The 23,372-nt window shown below is 47.9% G+C and overlaps 1 protein-coding gene across 1 annotated transcript in view; it reads right to left on the reverse strand.

Moving 5' to 3' along the window:
- The window catches only part of IL2RA (interleukin 2 receptor subunit alpha), a 44,107-nt gene that overhangs the window by 9,076 nt on the left and 11,659 nt on the right, over positions 1-23,372 (reverse strand). Inside the window, exons 2-3 of the mRNA XM_086334794.1 lie at positions 5,638-5,820; positions 1,491-1,604 (exon numbers count right to left, since the gene is read on the reverse strand). Of these exons, the coding sequence (XP_086190920.1) occupies positions 1,491-1,604; positions 5,638-5,820 (297 nt within the window). The remainder of the gene's footprint in view (positions 1-1,490; positions 1,605-5,637; positions 5,821-23,372) is intronic.

The following is a 23,372-nucleotide window of genomic DNA, read 5'->3' on the forward strand; positions in this document are numbered from 1 at the left end:
ACCAAAGCCTGGCTGCCCTTTAACCCCACAGATCATGTCCTGTCTTGATTTAATCCCTTGCCCCCCAAATCTGGACACATGGAACCACAGATCCTTCTAAGCCCAGAACTGTGAAGCTGTGTATATGCTCTGACCTTCCACAACCCCAAGGATCCAACATAACCCCTCCCACTGCCCTCCATGACCCTTTGCAGCAGGAAGCCTAGTGGTCCCATTCTGAGGGGTCTGCTCAGTACAGCATCTTGCAGTCCATCCTTGAACGTGTGTTTAAGTCTCAGAATCAAATTGCCTTTCCAGTCAGTAAAATTCATAACCGTCCAGACCCGTTGGAATTAGTTTTGCTTCTTTCGAGTGAAAACTTCCAAATTAAGACAGTCTGTGCAGCATCCCTTAGCCAGAGGCAGCTGGTTATCTCTTGAGTAAGGAGAGTAAACACTGATCTCTTGAGAAAACTTTCAGTAATTGTGGGATATGGGAGGCGAGAAGGAGAGGAAAACAACGAATGTGTTCTGAATCCTCACTCCAGAAAAAAGTCACAGTGACAAGGAGAGGAGACAGCGTATTGCAGCAGGTTCCCCAGATTAGTTGTTGTCTTTTTATTTTTTGTTAATTAATAAAAGCTGAAAATAAATTCAAAGTAGCTTAAATAATCGTACCAAGAGCCCTGGTCTAATTCAGGAGACCCGAGGCCTTATTTCGGTCCCATTTTATGAGTCGCGCCGTGTCTTTAATTGTCTCTGCATCTCAATTCCATCAGTAAATTGAAGGAATATTTCCTGCTCCCTGACATACTGGGTTCTGAGGTTGGAACGAGATTATACACCAAGTCGTAAAGTTCTCTGTAAGGTTGTACAATCAGCATAGGGGCACGGGGTATTGAAAGGTCAGCTGGCCCCCCAACGCTCAGGTTTCCCTAACGGGCTCCTTTCTTCCCGATGTCAAGGCTGACTTCCACCGTATTAATTTTGGAAAGTCGAGGCAGCAGCTGGGTGACACAGCACTGGCTCGTCCACAGCCCGTTAGCTCAAGCTCTGTCCGCAGCTTCCAGAAGCCAGTGTGGCCCCACCCAACTCAGAACCCTGTCCTGTTAGAAATAGAGACGTCTGGAAGTCAATTACTTGGCTCACAGTTCAGTGTCTCTTCCTTAAGGGAAACACAGAGCATCTTTTGAGGCCAAGGAGTACTGGCGACTCAGATTGCTATTCTCTGGCCACTGTGCTTGGGGCAGTTAGCCCCCAAAATGCTATTTGAATGGAAGTGAGTTGAGTTGAACTGAATTGAGCCCTCTTGGGCCAGTTCCCAAGCCTGGAGGATGCACAGAGCCCAGGCTGGCTGCTGTAAGAGGGGCTCGAGATGCTGAGCAGAGAGCCTGCTACCACCGCGCCACGGCGCTGGTCCCCAGGGCGTCCTCGGGAGAGAGGACCACAGGCCGGACTTTCCTCCTCGGGGGTGCACTGCGTGTGTCTGTGAGAGAGCAGGTCCGTTCCTACCTGGAAGGTCAGCTTCCTCCGGAGGCTGCGTTTGGTTCTGCGCATCTGTGGGTTTTTTCTCCCTCTGTTCTTCGGGTGCAGGAGTGACTTGTTTTACTGGGTTCTTAGCAGGGGCTAGAGAGTATGGAGGGAATGAAGAATATAACTTCACAGGTGTTTAAAAGAGAATACCCTCAGAAAGAACATCTTTCTAGGGCCTGTAACATGCCAGGCAATATTGGGAGATGCTGAGGTTATAAAAATGAGCCCCACACACCCTGTCCTCAGGGGGCTCTCAGAGGGCCTGTTCACGGGCAGCAGAGCACCAGCCTGCCAGGCAGGCTTCCTGTACGTGATGATAGTAGTCTATAGTGTGTTTCTGAAGGACCCAAGCTTTTCTGGCTGAATGGTTTGTGCCTGTGTGTCTCCCCAAAAGGGACCCCGTTCTGGCCATCAGCCTGTCAACGCCGTGCATGGAGGTGAGTGTGGTGGCCAGAAGAGCAATCTCAGCCACTCCTGTCTCCCGAAGGCAGGTTGTTTAAGAGTCAGAGGGCATCCTAAAGAATGGCAATGTGTGCAGTCTCAGAAAAGACAGAATGGTCTCTGCTTCCAAGGCAAACCATTCAATATCACAGTAATCCAAGTCTATGCCCTAACCACTAATGCTGAAGAAGCTGAAATTGAACGGTTCTATGATGATCTACAAGACCTTCTAGAACTAACACCAAAAAAAGGTGTCCTTTTCATCATAGGGGACTGGAATGCAAAAGTAGGAAGTCAAGAGATACCTGGAGTAACAGTTTGGCAAGTTTGGCCTTGGAGTACAAAATGAAGCAGGGCAAAGGTGAACAGAGTTTTGCCAAGAGAACACACTGGTCATAGTGAACACCCTCTTCCAACAACACAAGAGACGACTCTACACGTGGACATCACCAGATGGTCAATACCAAAATCAATTGATTTTATTCTTTGCAGGTAATGATGCAGAAGCTCTATTCTGACAGCAAAAACAAGACCAGTTGCTGATTGTGGCTCAGATCATGAACTCCTTATTGCAAAATTGAGACTTAAATCGAAGAAACTAGGGAAGCCACTAGACCATTCAAATATGATCTAAATCAAATCCCACTTCCCTGGTGGCTAAGATGGTAAAGCGTCTGCCTACAATGTGGGAAACCCAGGTTCAATCCCTGGGTCGGGAAGATCCTCTGGAGAAGGAAATAGCAACCCACTCCAGTACTCTTGCCTGGAAAATCTCATGGACACAGGACTGTGGTAGGCTACAGTCCATGGGGTTGCAAAGAGTCAGACAGGACTGAGAGACTTCACTTTCTTTTCCACTTTCTATGATTATACAGTATAAGTGAGAAATAGATTCAAGGGATTAAATCTGATAGGCAGAGTGCCTGAAGAACTATGGACGGAGGTTTGTGACACGGTACAGGAGGCAGTCATCAAAACCATCCCCAAGAAGAAGAAATGCAAAAAGGCAAAATGGTTGTCTGAGGAGGCTTTACAAATAGCTGAGAAGAGAAGTGAAAGGAAGGGAAGAAAGGAAAGATATACCCATTTGAATGCATAGTTCCAAAGAATAGCAGGGAGAGATAAGAAAGCCTGCCTAAGTGATTAATGCAAAAAAAAATAGAGGAAAACCATAGAATGGACATGTTTAGAGATCTCTTCAAGAAAATTAGAGAAACCAAGGGAACTTTTCATGCAAAGATGAGCACAATAAAGGACAGAAACAGTATGGACCTAAAAAAAGCAGAAGATATTAAGAAGAGGTGGCAAGAATACACAGAAGAACTATACAGAAAAGATCTTCATGACCCAGACAACCACGATAATGTGATCACTCAACTGGAACAGACATCCTGGAATGTGAAGTCAAGTGGGCCTTAGGCAGCATCACTACTAACAAAGCTAGTGGAGGTGATGGAATTACAGCTGAACTACTTCAAATCCTAAAAGATGCTGCTGCTAAAGTGCTGCACTCAATATGCTAGCAAATTTGGAAAACTCAGCAGTGGCCACAGAACTGGAAAAGGTCAGTTTTCATTCCAATCCCAAAGAAAAGCAATGCCAAAGAATATTCAAACTACCACACAATTGCGTTCATTTCACACATTAGCAAAGTAATGCTCAAAATTCTCCAAGCTAGGCTTCAACAGTACATGAACCAAGAACTTCCAGATGTTCAAGCTGGATTTAGAAAAGGCAGAGGAACCAGAGATCAAATTACCAACATCCTATGATTGTTGGATCATAGAAAAAGCAGGAGAATTCCAGACAAACATCTACTTCTGCTTTATTGACTACACTAAAACCTTTGACTGTGTGGATCACAACAAACTGGACAATTCTTAAAGAGATGGGAATACCAGACCACCTTACCTGCCTCCTGAGAAATCTGTATGCAGGTCAAGAAGCAACAGTTAGAACCAGACATGGAACAATACACTGGTTCCAAATTGGGAAAGGAATATGTCAAGACTGTATAATGTCACACTGCTTATTTAACTTATATGCAGAGTACATCATGTGAAATGCTGGGCTGGATGAATCACAAGCTGGAATCAAGATTGCTGGGAGAAATATCAATAACCTCAGATATGCATATGACACCACTCTTATGGAAGAAAGTGAAGAAGAACTAAAGAGCCTTATGATGAAAATGAAAGAAGAGAGTGAAAAAAATGGTTTAAAACTCAATATTCAGAAAACTTAGATCATGGCATCCAGTCCCATCACTGCATGGCAAATAGATGGGGAAACAAGGGAAACACTGGCAGACTTTATTCTTTTGGGCTCCAAAATCACTGCAGATGGTGATTGCAGCCATGAAATTAAAAGACTCTTGCTCCTTGGAAGAAAAGCTATGACCAACCTAGACGCATATTAAAAAGCAGAGACATTACTTTACTAACAAAGGTCTGTCTAATCAAAGCTATGGTTTTTCCAGTAGTCATGTATGGATGTGAGAGTTGGACTGTGAAGAAAGCTGAGTGCCAAAGAATTGATGCTTTTGAACTGTGGTGTTGGAGAAGACCTTGAGAGTCCCTTGGACTGCAAGGAGATCCAACCAGTCAATCTTTAAGGAAATCAGTCCTGGGTGTTCATTGGAAAGACTGCTGCTAAAGCTGAAACTCCAATACTTTGGCCACCTGATGTAAAGAGTTGACTCTTTTAAAAAAGACCCTGATGCTGGGAAAGATTGAAGGCAGGATGAGAAGGGGACGACAGAGGATGAAGTGGCTGGCTGGCATCACTAACTTGATGGACATGAATTTGAGTAGGCTCTGGGAGTTGGGAAAGGACAGGGAAGCCTGGCATGCTGCAGACCATGGGGTTGCAAAGCATTGGACACAACTGAGCGACTGAACTGAACTGAAGAATGGCAGTGGTGCAGCTGCTATGGAGAACAGCTCAGTTGCATGTGCTACATTCACATTGTTATGAACTATAGTTATTTTCAGTTGTTTAGTAATTATTAGTGTAATGTCTTCCCCCCTCCGCCACGCCCTCTTAAAGTGTGGTTTCCTTGGCTTGGTGTGGCAGAGTCTAGGTCCACCCAAATCTCTACAAATGAGCCAATTTCATGCCTTTTTATGGCTGAGTAATGTTGCATTGTATATACGTAGCACATCTTCTATATTCATTCCTCTGTCAATGGACTTTTAGGTTGCTTCCATGTCCTGGCTATTGTAAATAGTGCTGCAATTAACACTGAGGTGCATGTGTCTTTCTGAATCATGGAAAAGTAGTACAGATGAACCTATTTGCAGGGCAGGAATAGAGACGCAGATGCAGAGAATGGGCGTGTGGACACAGCAGGGGAAGGGGAAAATGGGAAGAACTGAGAGAGTAGCATTTACATATATACACTAGTGTGTGTGGACCAGCTACTGGGGAGCTGCTGTACAGCACAGGGAGCTCAGCTCGGTGCCCTGTGGTGACCTAGAAGGGTAGGATGAGGGGTGGGAGGGAGGCTCAGGAGCTAGGGGATATGTGAATACTTGTAGCTGATTCACTTCCTTACCAGCAGAAACTAACAACATTGTAAAGGAATTCCACCCCCCCCACCAGCCCCCAAGGAAAGTTGCAGCCCCGCCTCCTTCTTTGCTCCAGTTTTTCTCCTTCCCTAGGGGTTACCAGTGGAAACTCTTACAGGTGCTGTTGCAGAAGCATCTGTTTTCCCAGGCAGAGTGGCTGGAGTCCCCCACGCAGCGCATGACGGCTGACACTCTGCGGAAGCCTGTCTTGCAGTCGCAGTTTATCATGGTGCCCACCTCGTACCTGAAGACCTTGAACATGGCGTTTCTGAGACTCGGAGGGTCATCATGACAAGCCTCTGCCAAGACAAAAAGGCACCTTAGTGATCCAGGAGCTTCCAAACACGGGTGCAGTCAACCATCAAAAGGTTTGAACCCCACCTTTCTTCCCTTGATTTAAGGGGTTGGCATGTACCCCACTTTTTCCTGGAAAGAAACTCAGGCTGTTGAAGGTTCTTTAGAAACCTTCAGATCAGAGATGGTTCAGAATTTAACTTCGGCCAACTTCTTCACCAAGCTACAGTGTCTGTCAAACTAAATTAATAGAAACAGCTGGGGTTTTATTCTGATGACTCCTGCCGAGCAAGCATAGTTTCTAAACAAGGAACAAGAGGAAGGGCTTCCCTGGCGGCCCAGCTGGTAAAGAATCCGCCTGCAATGAGAGAGACCGGGGTTCGATCCCAGGGTTCGGAAGATCCCCTGGAGAAGGGGAAGGCTACCCATTCCAGTATTCTGGCCTGGAGAATTCCAGGGTATAGTCCATGGGGTCACAAAGAGTCGGACACGACTGAGCGACTTTCACTTCACTAACATGAGGAAAGGTGGGCAGCGGGGGAAGCCACACGGATTTAACTGAGGGATGAAATGTATCTGTTGAGAAATCGTTTCTTGGAGGAGAAATATTTGTTAAGTGTTCACTCAGCGTGTGGTGAGTAGGAGATGTGTTTCTCACCCATCCACCCACCTCTGAGTTTACCACATTTCTTCTCACACCACAAAACCTGACCCTTGCTTGGCCCAAAAAACCATCACTGGTTTCCCACTAAAGACACTTGAAGAAGTGGCCGAACACCCAACTAGTATGGGGAGGGAAGTGTGCTGGTCTCATCAGAACAGGGATTCCACTGTGTGTCTCTAGACACGTTGCCCTGCTTCAAGAGATGAGATTTTTCAGGAAAAAGTCATAGGCTGTGTGGAGGAGGTGGACAGGACGGAACAGGAAACGGGAGAAAGTGAGGCGGCCAGGGCTGCCCGCAGCTGGCCTCGCCACCCAGCAGAAGGGCATCGGCTCTGGGCAGGTGGCCGAACCCGGGGCCGACAGAGGACCGTCTGCAGTTGTGAGTCAGTCACTCCGTGTGGAGCGGAGCTTCTCGGAGCCCTCATGCTCTGCCCAGCCACTCACCGTCCTGGAGACCACCCCTTATCCCCATCCAGGATGCAGGACCCTCCTGACACCCCCCAGAGGATGAGGAGAATGTGAACAGCTTGCCCCACCTCTAACCCAGAAGGGACTAAACAACAGCAATTTGAATGGCCGAGTGGGCCAGCAGTTGCAGAGGAACCTGTAACATAACGTGCATGCTGAGTCACTTCCGACATCTCTGACTCTTTGCGACCCCATGGACTTTAGCCCACCAGGCTCTTCTGTCCATGGGATTCTCCAGGCAAGAACACTGGACTGGGTTGCCATGCCCTCCTCCAGGGGATCTTCCCGACCCAGGGATCGCACCCGAGTCTCTTATCGTCTCCTGCTTTGGCAGGCGGGTTCTTTACCATTAGCGCCACCTGGGAAGCCCATCACATAATTAAATTCTGGTAATTGTAATACTCATAGTAAGGCAAGAAACATAGTGTAGTGGAAAGGGAAGGAAGCTGGGTCTCTAAATTGTAGCTCCACCAGCTTACTAGCCACACAGTTTTATTGTAGTTACTTATCTAAGACGCAGCTTCCTTTTCTGTAAAATTCATATAATAATTATCATTTTACTGATTTGTTTTAAAGATTATGTGAAATAACATATCAAGGTAACTTGCAGAGCACCCAACACGTAATAGTCATAGAATAGATGCTAGTTCAGCTCCTTTTTTTCTCTGTCCAGAAAAAGCAATCTTAGATGTCCTTCAGTAAATGAGTGGACAAGTAAACTGTGGTAAATTCAGACAATGGAATGTTATTCAGAGCTAAAAAGAAATGAGCTCTCAAGCCAGAAGAAGACATAGAGGAAACATTAATGCATATTATTAAGTGAAAGAAGACAATCTTAAAAGACCACACATTGTATGATTCTAACTATAAGACATTCTAGAAAAGGAAAAACTATGAAGGCAGTAAAAAAAAAAAATCAATGGTTGCCAAGGGTTACGGAGAAGGCAGTGGCACCCCACTCCAGTACTCTTGCCTGGAAAATCCCATGGACGGAGGAGCCTGGTAGGCTGCAGTCCATGGGGTCGCTAAGAGTCAGACATGACTGAGAGACTTCACTTTAACTTTTCACTTTCCTGCCTTGGAAAAGGAAATGGCAACCCACTCCAGTGTTCTTGCCTGGAGAATCCCAGGGATGGGGGAGCCTGGTGGGCTGCTGTCTATGGGATCACACAGAGTCGGACACGACTGAAGCGACTTAGCGGCAGCAGCAGCAGGGAGGCTGGAGAGATGAATATGTAGAGCACAGAGGATTTTTAGGGGGTGAAATTACTCTGTATGATACCATAATGATGGATACAATAAATAAGTGGGCGAAGATTGTTCAAGTCACTTCTCCAAAGAAAATATCTGATTATCAGTAATCACTTGAAAAGGTGCTCAAGACAACATTAGACATCATGGAAAAGCAAATCAGAAGCCACTGTTCAAAGAGTCCATTAGAATGGGTAGAACAGATACAAGACTGATAATACCAAATGTTGGCAGGGAGCAACTGCAACTTGCTGACATTACTGGTGGGAGTGAAAATAACACTGTTAACTTTTGAAAATTCCAAGTTTTTAAAAATGAAGTTAGATATATACCTGCCCTACGATCCAACCATCCCACTCCTGGGTATTTATCCAGGAAGAGTGAAATCTTGTTTCTATGAAAACACTTAAACATTTATAGTAGCCTTAAGTAATCTCAAAAACATTATGTTGAACAAAAGAAGATAAAACAACACACACACACGTTGATTCCACTTATATAAAGCTTCAGAAAAGACAAACTAGTATACAGAAAGAAATTAAACCAGGGTTTGCTCGTGGTGGGCGGGATTGACTGCAAGGAGTTGGTGGGGTGATGGAAATGGGGGGTCCTTGGGTGTACATCTTCATCCTGATGACAAATTGAAATTATAATGGACTCATCACAGTTCAGGCAGACAAAAGTAGAGTCAGGGGCCATGGAAGACCTGCTCTCAGACACCTCCCTGCACCAAGAACTTGAATTTTCTCTGAATTGCACAGAACTTAAGGACACCACCAACCGTTTTCAAAGCAGTATCTGCCAGCAGCTGCAAACTGATGGTCTCAAGGTCCCTCCTTGAAACTGTGCATGCAGCCTTTTCAGATGTCAGCCGATTGGTACTTAACAAGCATCCTTATGCTTGCCAGCTCCAACTATAATTCTTGGTAAACAAGTCATGTCACTAACTGTAACCTTGTGGGTTTTCCGTTTATAAGCCTCCCTTGTTTTATTGTTGGGGATGGAGTGGGGAGACAATTCACAGGCTCCTTTTCTTAATTTTTATTGGAGTCTAGTTGCATGACAATATTGTGTTAGTTTCTATTGTACAACATAATGAATGAGGCGTAGATATACATAGAGCCCCTAGTTTTTGGACTTCCTTCCCACTTAAGTCACCACAGAGGATGGAGTAGAGCTCCCTGTGTTATACAGTAGGTTCTCATTAGTTATCTATTTTATACAGAGTATCAATAGTGTCAGTCCCAATCTCCCAATTCTCACCACCCTTGCCCTTTCGCCCTTGGTCAAGGGCTTCTCTGGGGTATTCCTAACAAACCCCAAAGAAACACCTTTTTTATTTCAATCAGGTCTCCATTTCTGAAATTTTTGGTTAATGGCCAAAACTCATCAAAATCGTACACTTCAGATCTGCGCATTTCACTGCAAGTAATTTTACTTCCAAAAAATCAGTAAGAAGTATACCGAGCAACTCTCACGATTATTCACTAGCACAAAGAATCAAGGATTGACCTCAGATGCATTCGGAATCTGACAACTCAATCACAAACCAAGGAAGTTTCCAAACACAGAAATTGGAAAAGAACCAGGAAAATTGCCCTTGGGACAACTTGGTGTCCTTAAAAACTATTTACATGGTGATATGCTTTTTTTAATTAGGCCATGGAAAATTTTCCGGGATCATCATAAATTAGCCTGAGCGTCGAGGAGGTCATGTGAGGACAAGGGAAAGTTTCAGAGCTTCTTACTCCCACAGACTTGCTTTTTATCAAAGCATCTTTCCTGGAATCTAGAAGCAATGGAACTTCCCTGATCTATAGCTTAGAAGTAGTAAAGAACTTGACTATAACCCTTTGCCCTGGAACCATGCAAAGACTGAGCCAGATGTCATCTGAAGAAGGTGGAGTGGAAAGGTGTTCAGCAAAGGCAGACAGAGGGTGGGGTGTTCTTTTTAATAGGATTAAATCTGAGATTTTTTTAAAAGTCCTTCTCAGACTGGTCATAAAAGAAACAGCAGTACAACATCTTTAAAAAAAAAAAAAACTGAAAATGCCTCTTCTCTCCTGAAATCTTGCAGAGGAATGAGTGAGTGAAAGTTGCTGAGTCGTCTTTGGTTCTTTGTGACCCCATGGACTGTAACCTGCCAGGCTCCTCTGTCCATGGAATTCTCCAGGCAAGTGTACTGGAGTGGGTAGCCATTTTCTTCTCCAGGAGATCTTCCTGACCCAGGGATCAAACCCAGGTCTCTTGGATTGCAGGCGGATTCTTTATCATCTGAGCCACCAGGGAAGCAGAGGAGTGTTGAAGGACAATTCTGTTTATGTGACTCAGCAAAATGTCTTTACATCCCCTTTCCTCATATTATCCTTACAAATTTTCTTCTCACACAGCATGGCAGCTGCCCTCATTTCCTACTTTTACTCTAAAATTCTCAGAGTTCAGCAAAGGGGCTTTTTCCGCCTTTACTCTTGCACCCACATTTCCAAATCTATTTCCTGTTTCCACCGGAGGCTCTGCCTTTCTAACAGAAGTCTTTCTCTGCTCTCCACTCTGCCCATTTCCCCAACTCAGGAGGCAAACACAGAAAAAGTTTTTGCAAGTGGGAAGTGAACTGTTTTTCTCTCTGTCGTTTTAAAGCATCGATACATTTCTAAATTGGATGTTATCTTCTCTTCGGAGAGGATTGAAAGCGTGTGCTGCTTCTGGAGTGAAGGAGAACTGTGTACATTCCTAGTCTGGTGCTGGGACTTGGGGTGAATGCTCAGAGCTTGGACTGGGGGTCCAGGCGGGGTCCTACCAGGGGCTCAGAGGAACACTGATATGGTCTTGCCACCTCCTGCCTTTCGTGTGATCAGAGGTAGAAAGAGAGCCAGTGATTATCATTAATCCTGCAAACCCCAAGAGCTTCCACTCTCACTTAGAGAGTTCAAATTGAGCTCTTCTGACGTCGAAAGTGTTTCCTGTCTCATTTCAGATTTTAGCTAAGACAGGTAATTGGAAAGACACAGGCGGGACCCCACACATGTGTCCCTCTGCCCTGCACCCACCCCACCTCCATCCACACTGGCCCAGGTGCAGCTCCTCTTGGGATATTTGTAGGTTTGTTGCCTCCGGGAATTCCCTATTCAACTGAAGTGCAGGAATCTGTGCACTTTTGACGTCTCCAGCTGACACTGGTGACAGTCACTGAGAGCTGCCTTGCTCTGGGCTGTGTCACCACGCAGGTCTGGGAGGAAGGTGGACGAGGACGGGGGCCCCTGGGACACTCACTTCTTTTGATCTCCGTTGTTTTGTTTTCCCTCCAGTGGGTCGCTGGAGCTTCACCTCCTCCATCTCACCACACCCATGCAGGGGGAAAGAGAGCTGAGGCAGCCACTGCAACGCTGCAACAGACCAGCTGTTCTGTCTCCTAGGCGTCTGCTCTCTCCTTTCTGGCCTCTTCTTCTTCTTCTTTTCATTTTTTAAAGATTTATTGATTTATTTTTGGCCGTGCTGGGTCTTCATTGCTTTGCATGGACTTTTCTCTAGATGTGGCAAGCTGGGATGCCCAGGCTTCTCACGGGGGCGTTGCTTAATGCAGAGCACGGGCTCTCGGCACATAGGCTTCGGTAGCTGAGGCTCAGCAGCTCTAGAGCAGGCGCTCAGCAGTTGTGGTGAACAGGCCTGGTTGCCCTGCAGCAGGTGGGGTCTTTCCAGAACAGGGGCTGAACCTGCATCCCTTGTGTTGGCAGGCAGATTCTTTCCCACTGGGCCACCAGGGAGGTCCTGCTCTCTCCTTTTGAACATTAGACCAAACCACCAACCATTTGCTGCTGTTTCCAGAAGGACAGCTCCTGCTGCTTGGGTTTCCAATAACAGATGAGAAACTTGGTGACTCAGAGCAGTCACTTCCCTTCCTCTAAGTGACCGGCCACCCGGTAGGAGTGACAAGAGATGCAGACCGGGGCTTCCTAATTGGAGGTGGGATCCTGATACCCCTTCTCTCGCCCCGCATGTGCTTTCAATGCCACTCCCCCCAACATAAAGCTACCCTTTGTGTTTTGCCATTTTGTTTTTAGAAGAGAATAGAACTAAGATGCGGGCTTCCCCGGTGGCTCAGTAGTAAAGTGCCAATGCAGGAGACATGGGTTCGATCCCTGGGTTGGGAAGATCCCCTGGAGAAGGAAATGGCAACCCACTCCAGTATTCTTGCCTGGGGAATCCCATGGACAGAGGAGCCTGGGGGCGCTATAGTCCTTGGGGTCACCAAGAGTCGGACACGATTTAGCGACTAAACAATGGCAACCGCAAAGAACTAAGATGAGTTTTGGGCTGAGGTGTTTTCGTGTTCCTCGAGTTAACCAGGAATACCAGCACCTGGAGGGAAGTCGGTCCTTTGAGCGGGAAGTCTGATTACAGCCGGCAGGACTCTGCTTCACTTGTGCACAGCAGAGCCTCTCACACTTTGACATACAGACATGTGGCCTGCGGGGGGCTTGTTGAAATGATAGGGTGAGTGTGGATGCTGAGACGATTTCTCACAAGTGCCTTGAAGCTGCTGGGGGCTGCAGCCACGTTCAGCATCTAGCAGTGGCTGCCCCCTCCCCAGGGGCCCGCCTCCCCCAGGGGCCGACCAGTGGGGTCCTTAAGCGCCGCTAAACCTGCTTCTGGAACACTTTGTTCCCAGGAAAAGCATCTGAGAGGGTGCACTGAGAACTCCCTTGGCTGGAGGAAAGGTAGATGGGTGAAAACAGTTGTGGACTAGGTGATTTTTTTTTTTTAATATTCTTTTCTGATGTTGCTGAAAACAGAAGAGCACTCATATGGCCCCTGCGGCCTGTGTGAGTAACATGAAAGACAGGGAAAGGGAAGGGGCTTCAAAAGGATGTGGACAAGGTCTGAGATAAGATTCTTCGCTCTGTGCGTGAATCAAGGTCAAGTTGTGTTTGCCCGAACAGCCAGGCCAGCTCTGAGTGCCTGGCTTCATCTTTGGGCGCATCTGCCTGGCCGTCCATATGCTCGAGGCTGGGGGCAGGCATCAGAGGAGCTCACTCAGCACAGGAGCTTCTGGGTGATGGTTCACTGAGCTTTACACAAGGGATGTGGGAGCCATGAAAGTTTGGACCACTGGATAAAGAAATGGTGTGGTTCTTGACCTCAAAACACCCATCTGTGTCAAATCTAAGAACCCCGAGATTTGCTGTTGTTGTTCAATTGCTAAGTCGTCTCCAACTCTTTGTGACGCTGTGGACTGCAGCACGCCAGGCTCCCCTGTCCTTCACTATCTCTCAGAGCTTGCTCAAACTCATGTCCATCGAGTCAGTGATGCCATCCAACCATTTCATCCTCTGTTACCCCCTTCTCCTCCTGCCCTCTGTCTTTCCCTGATGAGAGTACCTCATCAGGGCACCTGATGGTGGCCAAAGCATTAGAGCTTCAGCTTCAGCCTCAGTCCTTCCAGTGAATATTCAGAGATTTATCTAAATGTAAGAGACAGTCTCCAAATTCCTTGGGGGGCCCACCCAGCAGTCTGAGCCTCAGAAAAACCAGGTATTTCAGGTGCAAACTAAAATATTACAGGACACGTTTACCATTAATCTAATAGGATCCCAGGATCTGAGAGCTGGGAGAAACTCCAGAGATAATTAAGGTTAACCTGCCCTTTTGTAGATTAAGGAAACAGACCTTGTTCCATTCGACGAATAGCTGCAAACGTGGGACACGACAGAGCCCCGACTTCCGGTTCAGTGCTTCCCCCCATAGCTAGCGTCAGGAAGGAGCGTGCTTGCCACCAGCGGTGGAAGCTCCTCTAGCTGGAGGCAGGCTCTGTCTACACTATCTGGGTCACTGGGAAGTGTTTGTGAAGTGTTGTGGTTGAATTCAGATCATTATCTTTGAAGAATTCAGAGCTCACGTCCTCCATTTGGGGCTATTTATATAACAGTAGTTGTGACACCTGAGCCCTGCCTGTGGCTGCTCCCTTGTAGAGATTACCTTCCATGCTCACTGCAACCCTCAAAGGGAGAGATTGTCATCACACCTTACACGTCAGGGAACTGAGGTTCAGTCAGTTGCCTGAAGTCACACAGCTCAAGGCGATGGGACCAGAATCACAGGAAATCCCACTATTGCTGCCTTCATGCCTACCTTTTTTTTTTTTTTTTTTAAAGGAACGCCTTTTTTTTTTTTTTTTTTTGTATGGCAGATGATCTGCTTACAATGCAGGAGACCTGAGTTCAATTCCTGGGTTGGGAAGATTCCCCTGGAGAAGGAAATGGCAACCCACTCCTCGCCTGGAGAATCTCATGGACAGAGGAGCCTGGCGGGCTACAATCCATGGGGTCGCAAAGAGTCTTACATAACTGAGTGACTCACACTATTTCTTTTTTTAAAGAATATCTATTTATTTTTGGCTGTGCCGGGTCTTCACTGCTGCTTAGGCTTTCTCTAGTTGTGGTGGGTGGGGGCTGCTCTCTAGCAATGCGCAGGCTTCTCATTGCACTGGATTCTCTCATTGCAGAGCACGGGCTCCAGGACATAGACTTCAGCAGTTTGCGGTTTCCCAGCTCTAGATTCCAGGCTCGATAGTTGTGGAGTATGGGCTTAGTTGCTCCGCGACCTGTGGGATCTTCCTGGACCAGGGATTGAACCCTTGTCTCCTGCCTTGGCTGGAGGATTCTTTATCACCAAGCCACCAAAGAAGCCCCCTCATGCCTACCTTTAAAAAAAGATCTCACTTTTACTTTCAGGAAATAATTTCAAATAGCAAACTTAAATGAGTCAGAAGAAGCAGGGATGAAGAAGACAGCAGGAGAAAAGGTTTTCATGGACCCCAGGTCACCACAAAAACACAGAGGGTGATGCAGTTGGTTTCTCTGTAGGCATGAGATTCAAAGTGTTGAACAAGCAGGATAGAGGGGGTCGGGAACCAGTGTGAGGGATGCCAATGTAAGGGTGAAGCCAGCGTCCCACAGCCCCCGTCTGCCACAGAGTGACCCTTCAGTTGCTGATGTGTGGGAGGAGCCAGGGGAACGAGTGCATATGGATCATTTGAGAAGTTCAAAGAGCAGATATTGACAAACAAACTTGGACATATTTCAATTCTTTAAACAACTAATATGACAAAGGCAGTGATTCTCAAACCTTTTGGTGTTAGACCTCTTTACACTTTCAAAAATTACTGAGGGTCCCACCTCAAAGCTTTTGTTTTTGTAGATTATATCCATCACTGTTTGCCACATTAGGAATTAACACTGGGAGAGTTTAAGAGTACATGTTAATAATTCGTCTTAAAGTAACAGTGACAAGCCCTCACAAATATGCCCTGATTTGATCCTGACAACCACACCATGAAGAAGATATTATCATGATTCCTACCATTTTACAAATGAGACACTGAGGCACAGCGAGGTTTGGAGAATTGCCTGAGCTTGCCCAGCAAGGTCGTGTGGCTAGAGGACCCTCAGTGATGGGGCTAGAGGACCCTCAGTGATGGGACTAGAGGCTTGTCTGGGCTTCTGAGCTGAGGTCTTGGCAAGGATGCTGTGCTGCCCCGCGCAGACGCCTACCTCAAGCCCTGAGCTCACGTCGAGACACAGTGCCTTCACCTCCCCATCTGGCCATCCTCTGGTGCTCCAGCTCTGCTCAAAACCTACTATTTCCTCTTCTACTTAACTCGCCACTGGGGTTTTAGTCAATGCAATCAGATGAAAGAACACGTAGCCGCCTAAATACTAGAAAGAAAAGAAGTAGAACTATCTCTACTTGCAAATTTTATGACAGCGTGTCTGGTAAACCCCAAAGAAGCAATGGTGGTAGTGATAAAATAATGAAATGGTTTGAAAAGCTAGCAAACGATCTGTGTGTGTGTCCCAGCTGCTCAGTCGTGTCCAACTCTTTGTGACCCCATGGACTGTAGCCTGCCAGGTTCCTCTGTCTATGGGGTTCTCCAGACAAGAATACTGGAGTGGGTTGCTATCGATAGTGATACTGAAAAAGCATGGCATGGAGTGAGGAGGAGAGAAGCACTTTTTTGGATAATGTCTGGATAATGCCAGCTAAGGAATGCAGAAAGATGGATTGAAAAGGGAATTTATGTGCAGAAAGGTAGATCGCAAAGGAATTAGGTTGAGTGAAAAAAAGCCAGTTTCAAAGGTTATATATCATGTAATTCCATTTATCTCGTAGTCTTAAAATGACAAAAATCATAGAGATGGAGAGTGGCTCAGTGTCTGCCAAGGGTCAGGGAGGATGGTGGCCTGTGGCCATGGTCACAGTAAGGCAGTGGGAGGGATCTTGGGATAGGAACTTTTGTGTACATTGACTCTGCTCATGGTCACAGAAATCTACACACGTGGGAAAGTCGCATGGAAATAAAGACACACGTGCATCAATGAGAGCATGTAAGATTGTTAGATCAGCAAGACTGATAGATTGATCAACTTCCTGGTTGTGATACCATGCTATAATTGTGGGGAGGACTGAATGAAGGCTGTACTGGATCTCTTGATATTGTTATTTACAACTGCATGAAAATCTATAATTCTCCCAAAATAAAAAGTTAAAAACAAACATGCACTCAAACAACCCTCAGGTCTTCTTGTCCTTGTTTCTTTTAAGGGCCCTGTCATGCCCATGAGGCAACTCTTCAGTCCCTTCAGTTCCCCTCGCCTTTGCCATCGGGTGCAATCCCTTCCCAGGAGTTGTTGCTTGGACCTGTCCAGGACCCTGGCATATGTAGCCCCCTCCATCTCCTGTACCACCCACCCTCGCCTCCAGCCCTCCGGACTGCAGACCTGCCAGAGCATCTTATCGTTTCCTTCCACCTCCCAACTTTCCCTGCTTCCGATATGTGTTTTCAAATGTCACCAGTTTTGTGCAGTGGCAGTATTGTGGCCAATGAGGCTTATCCGAGCTAGCTGAAAAGGAAAAAAGACCATCAAGTCAGGGACTTGACTGGCTGTCCAGTAGTTAAGAATCCTCCTTACAATGCCAGAGTTAGATCCCCGATCAGAGAACTAAGATCCCACATACTGTGGGACAACTGGGGCCTCGAGGAGCATCCAAGCCTGTGCGCCACAGCTAGAGAGTCTGTGTGCTGCAACGGAAAATCCTGCATGGTGCAACTAAGACCCAACATGGTCAAACAAATAAATACCTTTTACAAATGAAAGAACATTGAGAAGTCAAGCATCCTAGCATCCCAGAGCACAGAGTGACTGAACTGGTGCCGTAGTCAATGGCTGCAGGTGAGGAGCTCTCCACCTCTGTGATCGACCTCTGGGTATCACAACCACTCTCCCTCTTTCACCTTTGATTCAGGAAGTGGGTTTCTCAATCACCAGACTCGGTTTTTGACAGGAGGGATTGACAACATTTCTTTTCTTTACTTCGGGAATCAAGTCTGCCAGTCAAACCACAGATGGCAGATCCCTCAGCGCCATTAAGGAGCGTATGACCTTAGGGGCTTCTTAGACACTCCAGGTCCTCCAGGTCACTGCCTTTGCCAAGCTGATCTGGGCTTCCTGGCATGATGTCCCTGATGGGGAAGCCTTCCCAGCCTGTGAGTCAGGTCAGGAGGAAGGCTGTTCTCGGCTTTACCGGGTTTGCAGGATAAACAGTGGTTCGCCTGGCAGAGAGAATGTCAGATTCAGGGGACTGTGCGTGTGTGCCAAGTTTCTTCAGTCGTGTTTGACTCTTTGCGACCCTGTGAACTGTAGCCAGGCTCCTCTGTCCTTGGGGTTCTCCAGGTAAGAATACTGGAGTGTGTTGCTATGGCCTTCTCCAGGGGATCTTCCCAACCCAGGGATCAAACCCACTTCTCTTATGTCTCCTGCCTTGGCAGGTGTGTTCTTTACCACCAGTGCCACCTGGGGACTTTAAGGGGAATATTTTCTGGAGTGTGAATGGCAAGGGTGTGAATGACAAGAGATGCATCCATGGAAATAATGTAAGCGAAAGCTTTCAATATCTGGCCCCCAGGTCTTGATGTTGCTATTATTATCTCTGGAGCAGGGTTGTTTTTAGGACCAAATGATAAGATTGGTAAGCTTTGTGAGCTGGAAGAAAATACCTAAAGTGTTAATAAAGCTTGATTGTGTCAGAACAAGGAAATGGAGAGTCTTTTGATCTTTATCTTCTAAAAACTATTTGTGAGAATCCTGGATCTGTTTCCTTCCTCTCACCTGCGTTCACAATGGCCTGCACATGTAATAAAGTACGGTGAACTTCCTGATCACTACCCACTGGCTCACCACCGTTGAGTTTCAAAACTTCTGGTCATTTCTGGTTGTTGTTGGCCGTCCATGTCATCTACTGTTTGTTTAAACTATTTCCTCAATGTGGGCAGCCATAAGCCCTGAATGAATGCTTGAGTGTATTAGCAATCACATCGATAATATGGTCCATTAATTCATTCAGTCAACACAGATCCATCTTCACTCAGTGTAAGTGCTGAGGCGTGCATGCTCAGTCACTCAGTCATGTCCAGCTCTTTCAACCCCGTGGACTGTAGCCCATCAGGCTCCTCTATCCAGGAGATTCTCCAGGCAAGAATTACTGGAGCGGGTTGCCATTTCCTTCTCCAGGGAATCTTCCTGACCCAGGGATTGAACCTGCGTCTCTTATCGTCTCCTGCGTTGCAGGTAGACAATGCTTTACCACTGCACCACCTGGGAATCCCCCACATGCTGAGGGAAATGTGGCAAAACCAAGTTCAGGGTCACCATGCTGTGGGCTGGGTGGGGGGATGGGGTTAAGGCAGGTTAACGGCATCAAAGAAAAGGTCGCCCAACTCCCCAGGTGGGAATAAGTGGGGGCGCTGTGTGCTCTGGGGTGAGGGGGGTACTCAGTGCAGCTGGGCTGGTTCTCTGGTACTGAGCATCCTTCGCTCATGAGTTCTGTATCTGACCCACAGTTTCTGAGACCTGGCTGGGCCTCTCAGACCAAAGAGTCAGAGTTTCCACAACTCAAGAATGAGAACACCTTCTGCCTTAATCAACACTTGTTACCAAGAAAAATGGGGGGCTGGGTGGGAAAAGAGTTCTTTTCTCTTTACGTTAGAAGGGAAGAAAGGAGAGTGAGAACCAGTAGTATTCCTGTCCCTAAGTCAAAGCTGTCGCATTTGGGGGTCTCAAATGCTCCTGCGAATGAAATGTTGAGGGTGGTGGTTTTGTCCCTGGGAGGCTTAGCTGATAACAAATTTCTGTATGTGAAAAAGTTAACCACACATTTACCGCAGAATGTCAACCCGATGAAAATTAAAACATTGTCAGATAAGAAAAACAAGGGGTGTAGAAATATAACCATGTTCTTTCTCTGAAATCGAAAATCAGTTTTCCTTCAAACCTTTGAAAGCTGTTTCTTGGGACGAAATAATGGTTTCAGCAGAAATGTGCTACGTTGGTGAATCCCACCCACCATCTGCCCCAAGAGGAGCCTTCAGAGAATTTAGACCATGGAGTCGTGAGATTTTCAACTCCATAGCCACAGAGTTTCCACTGTTTTAAAGAACGCCAGGCGCATAGGTGCAATGCCGGGTAGAAACTCAAGACCCAAGGGGAAACATAGGAGAGAAGAAAAAAGAAAAAAGTCACAGGAGAACGTGGAGACATCCAGAAGGAAGAGTCACTCGTCAGAACTGACATCCCGTTCAGGTGTCGTGCAGGGGCTGGCCGTGCCAGAGTGGGCCCCGAGTGTGTCAGGCGCCCCAAATCCGTGTGTCCTGGGAAGACAAGGGTCAGGTTTGCCAGTAGCCACCCCCACCTCCCGGGGTGCCCCCCATACCCCTCACTCTGGGCACGCTTCTTCCTGCCTGCTCTCAACAATACACTCCGTTTCAAACAAGTGTTTGGATTCACATTCATATGAAGAAACCTTCCTGCCTGGAGCAATGGTGTCAGGAGGTGGGGCATTGGGTGACTTGAGGCTGTGAGGTTGGACCCTCATAGGTGGGTCTGGGTCCCTTAGGAGAGTCACGAGAAATCCTCTGGGGGGAAACCATAGCCCTCGCTCAAACCCCATCACGCCACCTGCCCCCACCCCCGGCTCAGATCTCAGCCCCCAGGAATAAAGTGAAGGGTAAGCTGTGTTGTCCTAAGGCCCCCAGGCCGTGGTCTTCTGCTAGGACAGTCTGCTAGGACAGCCTGCTCAGACAAAGACATCATTGTTTGTCTTGGATGGTGACCAGCCTTTCCATGGAGAAGGTCAATGCTGCTATGGAAACGGAGGCCACAGGCCAGCTGGAGGGAAGGTGCTGATTTAGGTTCTGAGGTTCTTGGTGCTTTGGAGGCAGCCCTGATCTCCTTGTCTACTGTGACTGGCCTAAGATGGGTTCAGTGTAGACCAACAGCAGCCGGAAATCCACACATCAGTAGGCGAGGCCCCACAGAGAACGGGGGGATGAAGCTGTGTCAGAGTGAACTGATGATGGGGGTGGCCACACAGTCAGGAGGAGGGTGTTTAAGATTGTCACGTAGACAAGGCCCGGAGCCCTCTCCGGTACTCCAGGAACTGGCCTCAGAAAGGCAGCCTCAACTGAAAGGCTTTTAATGAGCTTTTAATGTGGACTCAGTAGTCCACAGAGTAGTCTATGGACTACTGAAGGAAACAGACTCCAAGATCCCCAGAAAGTGAACTGAAACTGTTAGTCGCTCTGACTCTGTGACGCCATGGACTGTAGCCCACAAAATTCCTCTGTCCATGGAATTTTCCAGGCACGAATACTGGCATGGGTTGCCCATTCCCTTCTCCAGGGGATCCTCCCATCCCAGGGATCGAACCCGCATCTCCTGCACTGGGAGGCAGGTTCTTTACTGTCTGAGCCAAGTTCCCCAGAGCACCTTTTAAAGAATCAGCTCTAGGGACTTTCTGTTTCAGTGGCTAAGACTCCGAACTGCCAGTGCAGGGGGTCCAGGTTCAATCCCTGGGCAGGGAAGTGGACCCAACAGGTCACAACTAAGAGTTTGCATGCTGCAACTAAGACCCAGTACAGCCAAATAAATAAAAATATTTAAAAATCCACACCATTCCTGGCTTCTCTAAATTCATAGGCAGCACCCGCAATGTAGTCTCTGATCAAAGCCATAGGCGAGCACTGTTCCTTTCAAGGGACACCCAACTTAGAAGGTTTGACCACAGGCGATGAATTTGTAAGGGGTTTTCGTGTTGGGCTTCCTCTTATTGAATTTAAATCCAAGGTGGCAGCATTTTCCAAGGACATGGGAACTAAGACCTGTTTACCATGATTCAAGGGGAATTGCTTTGTGCTGAAAAAAACAGATGGGAGCCATCAAGGATGTAGTTGTTGCAGCATGAACTGCATATAGTTCCTCCCATGGTGTGAGTGATGCCTTCAGTCCTGCTGGTGAATGGACGGGACGCAGTAGGGGAGCGGGCTGGCTGGTGGGGACCCTGAACGGCTTGATCAGCACAGCATGGAAGGGATGGGGTTTCACCCTGCTCTGGGGTGTTTATTAACCACAGAATGTCAGAACTGAAAGGGACTTAGAGAGCCTCTCTGTCATCTCCTTGGATGCACAGAGAGTGCCCGCTCTGTCCAAGATGTGGCAGTCACTGCATGCTGGCCACTGATCCAGGCACACAATTGGCTTCCCTGGTCCTCCCAGCCACCTCTGTAGGAGGCTGTTATGAACATTCATGACAATTAATGTGATGACTATTTTATAGTCCATTATTATAAGCAAGACATTGAATATACAATAAACTGAGATATACAGAATGCTACAGTGTTATTGATACAGCTGTAAATAAGAATCACTTCAGTGTGATTAATGACGGGATGGCCATCCCTACTGGCTCCGTGTTATACACAATGCAGTGAGCCCGCAGCGTCAGTGCCCTGCCCAGAGTCACACAGCCGGTTCCACGATGTCAGGATCCGCAGCCTCTCGGGGGGAGGCGCCCATGACTGCGTGCGCCCACCTTTCCTCCCATGTCGCAGCTACTTCCTGTCCCTGTGGCCACAGTAGCCTCTGACCTCCTTCCGCCCCATCCCCCGTGTGTCCTGTGAGGCAGGAAGGCCGTCTCAGGCACCTCGGGCTGGGGTTTGGGGGGCTGGAGCTTGGAGAGTGGAGAGTGGGTACTAATATGCAGAAATATCCAGTTCAGACTGGACTCCCCAGGGACTGGGCCTTTGTAAGGAGTGCGGGGCCAGCAAGGCGAAAGGAGCGGGATTCCGGGCATGTTCCCTGGGCAGCTGGAGGTGGTGGTGGTGGTAGCATCTTTCATTAAAACTGGAGATAAAGGAGGACAAGCAAGCCGGCGGGGTTGGGGGCGGGGCGCCCAGCACTGGCTGTACTGAACTTGGGAAGCCTGTGGAGAGGTACTCTGGCTCTCGGCCGTGCAGATTGCAGGCCCAGCAAGCCGTGCTGACTGAGCTCCTACTGTATCCTGATTACCTTAGGCAGGCTGCCTCGTCCCACAGCAGCTGAGGCCCCCTGGAGGCTTGAAGGACCAGTCCACTCCCGACTCTCCCCCAGGTCACTCAGCACCCTCAGGGGCTGCACCCCTTCCCCTGTGCCACCTGCCATCAGTCATACACACAGATAACAGGGCTGATGTCCTCAAGCCCAGATGGCCCCCATCCCTGCAGCTGCTCTGTGGCGTTGCCTCCTCCCCAGGTACAGTCCATGCCCCTGCACTTGGCCCGGCTCCATGGCCAGCTCACAGCTCCACCCCACGGGTGCTCCCCGACCTGAAGGACTGTGCTGTGTCCTCTGTCATTAACTCGCTCGAGACTTTGCTTCCCCCTTCCTGCCTTCTGCCTGTCCTGCAGGACCCTTCCTTGTCACTTTGCTCTGGGAAGCATCCTTGCCCCTTTTTTCTGGGGTTGGGCATGCCTCTGCCTTCCTGGACCACCTGCTCTCACCCGTCCATCAGCTGTCCCCACCCTGGTAGTGCTGGCAGAGAATGGTACCCAGTGATGGTTTTACAGGAAAACAGGATTACACAAGTGCAAACCAGGTTCTGAATCCAAGCCCTGTGGAATCCCAAGTTCCTGAGCCCTTTCTACTCTCCCCAGATGCTTCCCAGTTGGGAAGAATTCCAAGTAGGCAGATGAGATGTGGTGGATTATAAAAGGGGAGGTGTCCCTAGGTGCCAGGCTTTGAAACTGTAGGTGAGGAAGCTATGTTTGCAGAACAGGAGCCCTGCCTGCTGGAGTGGCTGGAGCTGCAG

Source organism: Bos grunniens, chromosome 13 (genome assembly GCF_055505025.1).
Source record: "Bos grunniens cultivar Pamir isolate PY7600 chromosome 13, Bosgru_T2T1.0, whole genome shotgun sequence".
In the NCBI taxonomy this organism is placed as follows: domain Eukaryota; kingdom Metazoa; phylum Chordata; class Mammalia; order Artiodactyla; family Bovidae; genus Bos; species Bos grunniens.